The sequence below is a fragment of the Symphodus melops genome, assembly GCF_947650265.1.
Source record: "Symphodus melops genome assembly, chromosome: 12".
In the NCBI taxonomy this organism is placed as follows: Eukaryota; Metazoa; Chordata; class Actinopteri; order Labriformes; family Labridae; genus Symphodus; species Symphodus melops.
Genome location: NC_136702.1, coordinates 527,632 through 530,637, shown reverse-complemented (window position 1 = coordinate 530,637; position 3,006 = coordinate 527,632). Strand labels below are relative to the sequence as shown.

Sequence of the window (3,006 nt, the reverse complement as noted above, 5' to 3'; positions counted from 1 at the left end):
TTCAGGATGTCTTCCTTTAAATAATACTTATTTTTAAATCACATCCTCGCTTCAGCTTCTGCTGGATTTGTAGGTTATTCAACGTTTACTACGCCGCGTTCCCAACTTTAAACATGACAGCAGCCAGTCAAGATCAAACTCACGATGGCGCTTGTGGTTTGTCTTCAAGCTTTCAGAGAACTGAGCCTCAGCAGCCTGGTTCAGTGAAAAAACACGTTTACTCAAACATTCTGCAGAAGCACATTTGCTCAAAGTTGACGTCTCCTTTTACTGGCAGAACACCTTGTCATTTCCTGCTGCCACTCATTTTCCATGACCGCTCAGTGGAGCGCTCCTCTATAAAGCTCAAGCTTGAACCTCGATGACATTTGTTCAGAGTGAGGGCGTGTAGCCACCAAGCGTTCTGTCCTTTTTAGTGAATCATTGAGTGTGCAGGATGTTCCTGACTCGCTGTGTGATGCTGATGATGAGTGTGACGGCCCTCAGCCTCTGTGTGACCGTGTCGACAGGTGAGTGTTTGACTTTCACCAACATGTACAGGTGATCTGTTCAACTTACATGATGAGGTAGGAAACAGCTGGATTTATGTTTTCAGAGCTACAGTCGACTTTAGTGACAAAGATGTGCCGACACAGGGTCCGTAACTCGTCCACACTGAACCTCTCTCTCTCCCTGATTTCTGACTCTAAACAGTCCAATCTCTGTTTGAAGGCAAAAAGAGACTTTTTCTGTTTATAACATTCAATCAGCCAATCAGAGAGCTGCTCTCTTCCTGTGTGATCATGAAGGAAACCTGCTGTGTTGAAGCTTCTCTATGTCCTCCTTCTAACTTCAGATCCTGGTCTTCATGTACATGTTCATGGAGCAGGCCTCGTGTGGCCGTCAGAGGAACTGCATGTTCATGGTTTCAGACAAAGGAAAAGCAAATCTGAAGCATGCTTTCTTTTGTCTTCATCCAGCTTTGGAGGTGATCCAGCCCTACAGGGTGGTGAGCACAAACGGTACAGCTCAGATCCGGTGCGCCATCAAACCTTCACCTTTTCAGCACTCGAGCAAACCGTCCCACAGTCTCTACGACCAGCCTGACCCCGAGGAGCTCCGTGTGACTCTGATGAAAGGCCTTCACAGCACGCAGGTGTTCTGCTGGTCCATGCTGAACCTCACAGAGCAGAGAGAGACCGCCGTGAAGACGGAAGGACAGGTGAGTCTACAGATGCTTTATGATGACCTTATAACAACAGGTCCCTGAAGACACACTGTCTCTCACAGCGTCTGACAGAAGGAGGGTTGTAATCCCAAAAAGAAACACAGCGTTTGTCAGAACGATAACAGACGATGACAGGAGTAGAAGCATCAGTTTGAAGTCACGCTCAGGTTGGATGTGTTTCCAGGTGCAGTGCTCCGCTCAGTTGGGAGATGGCGCTGTGGAGCTCACCGTGTCTGGTCTTCAAGCCTCGGACACCGATGTGTACCGCTGTCAGATCGAGGTGTTTTTCCCTCCTCCGTACCTGCGGCTCAGAGGGAACGGCACACTCGTTCATGTTTTAGGTGAGACGCTGACTGCAAACACCACAAACACCTTCTGAACAGAAACACACATTTATATATTTGATCTGAACTCGTTCTGTCCACAGGCAGCTCTGACTGTCCTGTGCAGGAGGCTCAGAGACAGAAGGCACTGCAGGAGGATGAAGAGGAGGAGGAGGAGGAGGGTGACGGCGGTGAGAGGACGGCAGCAGTCAGTGTTCCCGTGGTTGTTCTGGTGATTCTGGTCACATGTGCTCTCCTCTTCATCATCTACCTTCAGGTCAGATATTCGATATGATCAGGTTTTCATTGTGACGATGATCTCTCTGATCAGTCTAAGATGTTTATTCTATAACTGTTATGATTATTGAAACAGTGATTATGTTATGAGAAGTGATGGATGCAGGATGTTTCACGCCATTCTTAAAGATGTAACAAGGTGTGAACCACATTGTCAATCCGGAGCATAGCTTTGTCGTAGCCTCTTAACAAAACGTGCAAGAACTCAGAACAAAGGCCAGAATTTTTGTACATTTAAAATTCCATTATTTTTGATACAGCTGTGCTTTTATTTTGAAATACAGTAAGGCCCTTCCTGTAGATAGAAGGCTAGGATGTGAAGTTAAGAAAAGAAACAGGAAGTGGTTAGGGATCCCAAAGTGTTGTCATAAGGTGACAAAGGTCAATCTGTGATGTCATCAGGTGAATGTGTGATGTCATCAGTGTCTTCTACTCGCAGGCTCTGCAGTGTGAACGAGGGAGGAGACCGGCGCCCGGCGTGCTCTACCAAGGAGAAGCTGCATTTTCATGTTAACCCTCGATGAGAACGTCAGCTTGGAGCCAAAAACAGAAACGTACTTGAGATTAAAACGGCAGCTTACAGGAGTGATGTGTGAGTCGGATGTTTTTATAATCATATAAAAATACCATCCTGGTGTTTGTGAATATTTGACTAATTTAGTGTCATTAATAATGTTTACATTCAAGTAAATATATGAATAATAAAACGGTGTCACTGATATGTGACCGCTGTGTACAAACTTATTGTTTGAATCAAACCTGAGAAGCTCGAGCCCTAGTGGCCTTGTGGTTAGTGTGGGAGGCCAGGGTTCAAATCCCAAATTCCTCAATCTCTCTCTCGCTCTGATTTCTGTCTGATCCTTTGCACCTGTAGTAAAGTTGATTTCTTTATCTCTGTGTGATGAGGATTTGTTTCCTCAGAATCGGCTCAGGAGTCAATAAATAAATGTTTTTAATGTTCTTTTTGTCTCATTGTTGTTCATTGCTCTAAAGTGTGATGCACGTGTCTTTAATTCGTCTGACTCGTGGTCTGTTGAAGCATTTCCTGTCTTTGGTTTGAAGGCTCTGTGATCATATATGTGGGCTGTGCTCAGACTCGACTCTTTGTAGGTGTTATTTAACCACGTAGGATCAGTTTGAAACTGTCTTATTGGGGGAGGGGGGCCATTAGAGGCCATC

General features: G+C 45.4%; 1 protein-coding gene across 1 annotated transcript; it reads left to right on the top strand.

Annotated features, from left to right (window-relative positions):
• Positions 1 to 728: 728 nt before the first annotated feature.
• Positions 729 to 2,708, top strand: cd28 (CD28 molecule). Its single transcript, XM_079358308.1, has 2 exons — positions 729 to 1,201; positions 1,392 to 2,708. The coding sequence occupies exons 1-2, from the start codon at positions 848 to 850 to the stop codon at positions 1,584 to 1,586; spliced, it is 549 nt and encodes a 182-aa protein (XP_079214434.1). The 5' UTR covers positions 729 to 847; the 3' UTR covers positions 1,587 to 2,708.
• Positions 2,709 to 3,006: the final 298 nt, after the last annotated feature.

Excerpts from the sequence above, each read along its gene's own strand:
- cd28 (XM_079358308.1), top strand. The coding sequence starts at position 848 with ATGTACATGTTCATGGAGCAGGCCTCGTGTGGCCGTCAGAGGAACTGC. Across the intron at positions 1,202-1,391 it reads CCGTGAAGACGGAAGGACAG|GTGCAGTGCTCCGCTCAGTT; the intron begins GTGAGTCTACAG and ends ATGTGTTTCCAG.